Source organism: Gavialis gangeticus, unplaced genomic scaffold (assembly GCF_001723915.1).
Source record: "Gavialis gangeticus isolate Ggan-Ray unplaced genomic scaffold, GavGan_comp1, whole genome shotgun sequence".
Lineage (NCBI taxonomy): Eukaryota > Metazoa > Chordata > Crocodylia > Gavialidae > Gavialis > Gavialis gangeticus.
In genome coordinates, this window is record NW_017729000.1 from 8,713,111 (window position 1) to 8,715,850 (window position 2,740).

The following is a 2,740-nucleotide window of genomic DNA, read 5'->3' on the forward strand; positions in this document are numbered from 1 at the left end:
GTGAGGCTGCTGAAACATCCTAACAGCAACATGTTGGAGCAGGTGCCCCTCATGTCTACAGGCACCCCTTATGCCTTGTTCCTCCTTTCTTTCCATAGTCGCTGTGAACCTGATGTTTAGACTACTAAACTTTTGGCTTTGATAGTGGCTAAGAAGGCATGCTCTTTTTTCTGAAGTTAATTGTATTCTCTTTCTCCCTCTAGGTCTTTGAAGCTGTTATTTCTTGGATAAATTATGAGAAGGAATCTCGTTTAGAGCATATGGCTAAGTTAATGGAACATGTTCGTCTGCCCCTTCTACCCCGAGACTATCTTGTGCAGGTAAATACGTTTAAAATATTCCTCGCCTCAGAACTGACCACAGCCCCTTTACCCGTGCTCCTGCTCATTTGCTGCTTGAGGTGGGGACTGAATGTATCTGTGTTTATGGGCTAAGGACCAGAGTTTATAAGTTTCATGGTCATGTACACCTTCTCATTAATGAAATCTAAAAAGTAGGTCACACAGCGGAAGGTCATTTTCTCCCCCGATGTTCTCTGTGTTATGTTAGCCTGTGCAAAGAGCAAGGATGTGTCTGTGAAAAGTGCCGTAAACTTGGAAGTTTTGCATTGTGAATGAAGTGTTCATTTTCCTATGTTTAAATCTGAGACTAAAGGCCAGATTCTGAGTAAAAGGCACTCATGGAGGACTTGCAGATCTGGGATCGAGACTCTCAGGAATATTTGCTTCCCGATTTTATGCAGTCAGGCATTATATCAGTTGTCACTGGGTAGTCCTGTTAAATAGTTTTGTAAGTTCTTGTTCAAGCAAATATGGGTGGTGGGGAGAGGAGTTGTGCATGCGTGTGTCTGTTTGGCAAAGTTTTGTGTCTGCCTTAGTATCTGATTAGAGCTGGTTCTCGAGGCAGAACTCCTTGTGAATTCTGGCATTGGGCTGAGATTCCTAGAAGAGGGGATTGTCTTTTTGCATCCTGCCTTTTGGCTATCTCTGTTTTATGACCTGTATGCTGTTTGACCACCTCTGTTCTATGACTGGTGCATTTTTGTGAAATAAATACGTTAAACTGAAACAAACCCAGAACCCACACCTACAATTCCAGTTCCACTGGGAACCAAATCTGCAAAGCCTCAGACATGACCACTCAGTTAAAGGGTGACTCTAGTGTCAGAAGGTAGGGCACAGCTGTCAGAAGAAGAGGCAATAATACTGCAAGATACAGTTGGTTAGGCCTTTTGAGGCAAAACCAAGAAAAATCCTCCATGTTGCATAGAGCCCAGCTGTTTGTGTACAGTGTGGGTGGAGTAGCCTGTGACCAAGAGGCAGGGTTGCTGTGTGGCCTTTCCTACCAGGGGCACCATTCCAACCTTCCCAGCTATAAGCCACAATAATGGGGAACAACAGCAATTCTTGTGCTTGATCTGGGTATTTCTAGTGGGAAGGGATTTCTCCTCCCTATGGAAAGTCTTTGCTTTTCTACAGGTGGGATTTGGTTTGTAGCGGGTAGATGAAGGCTCTCCCTTGTTTGGAGGCTGCTTTTGATTTTGTCACAGATAAAGATCAGCATAAAAGATCTACTGGGAAAGTGAAGTTGGAAATGAATGCAGATCACCTGATTTGGCACTGCAAACCTTTCCTGAACAGCTGGAATTCTGTCCACAGATGCCGCTGCTATTCTGTATCCCTCTCGCTGTTACTCTGATAGATTCCAATCTCTTTCCTACACTTCCTACAACACTCGTGAATGCAGTAGAAACCCCCAGTCAAGTATATCAGGTAAAATGATCTTTGTCGGTTTTCCTAGACAGTTGAAGAAGAAGCTTTGATCAAGAACAACAACACGTGCAAAGACTTCCTTATTGAGGCCATGAAATACCACTTGCTTCCTCTGGATCAAAGGCAGTTGATAAAGAATCCTAGGACAAAGCCAAGGACTCCAGTTAGCCTGCCAAAGGTAAGCTCTGTTCTCTTCCGAACTAGTGAAACTTTGGAGGGAAAATGTAGCTCTTTCATGCTGTATCATTCGAGGCATCTGCTTGTTTCGAATGAATGGGGCTCATGTGCTGCCAGGCTTCTTCCTCCTGGCCCTTAATGGTGTTGCATTTCCCGTTGTTCTGCTCAGGCTTGCTCCCATTAAGGTCAGCTTGACAACTATACACATACAAGACTTCCCATGCCATGAGAATCCCCAGCAGAGCGTGTGCGACCACTTGGTGTTGCCTCAGTAGCACAAAGGCTCTCTGCCCCGCAATCTCATTAATATTGGTGATGGCACTGGAAGAACTGAGGGTAACCAATATCAAGCTTCTCTTAAAAAGGTGCTAGCACTGATACTGAAATGCAAGCGAAAGAGCAAGGGGAGATGTTTATTTGGCTAATTGGAGCAGCAGTAGATCCACTGAAACACTACTGTGGTGGAGGAAAAGCTGATTGCTACCTGATGAAAGTTATGAAGAAACTTGCCTTCAGGGTAAGTGTACTTCACAGCTCTCTGTAGCTTCTATGGGGTCTTCTGATCCTGGCCACACTCTCAAAGACAGAATACTGGATGGGATGAGCCCCTGCTCTGACCCAGTATGGCTGCTGCTGTTTCAGGCTCCACCTGTTAGAAACAAACCATGTTGAGAACCAGCGGACTACCAGAAAGGTTCTGTGGGCTCCTTGTGGTCTCTGAGTTGAATTTGGGAACGCCAAGCTGAAGGCAGAGGTTCATAGATTCATAGATTCATAGATTAAGGGTCGGA

At 44.9% G+C, this 2,740-nt stretch overlaps 1 protein-coding gene across 3 annotated transcripts in view; it reads left to right on the top strand.

Moving 5' to 3' along the window:
- Window positions 1–2,740, top strand: part of KLHL3 (kelch like family member 3) — a 79,762-nt gene that overhangs the window by 63,771 nt on the left and 13,251 nt on the right. For all 3 annotated transcript variants that reach the window (XM_019506235.1, XM_019506233.1, XM_019506236.1), the window contains 2 exons: window positions 204–320; window positions 1,801–1,950. In XM_019506235.1, coding sequence (XP_019361780.1) covers window positions 204–320; window positions 1,801–1,950 — 267 coding nt within the window. The remainder of the gene's footprint in view (window positions 1–203; window positions 321–1,800; window positions 1,951–2,740) is intronic.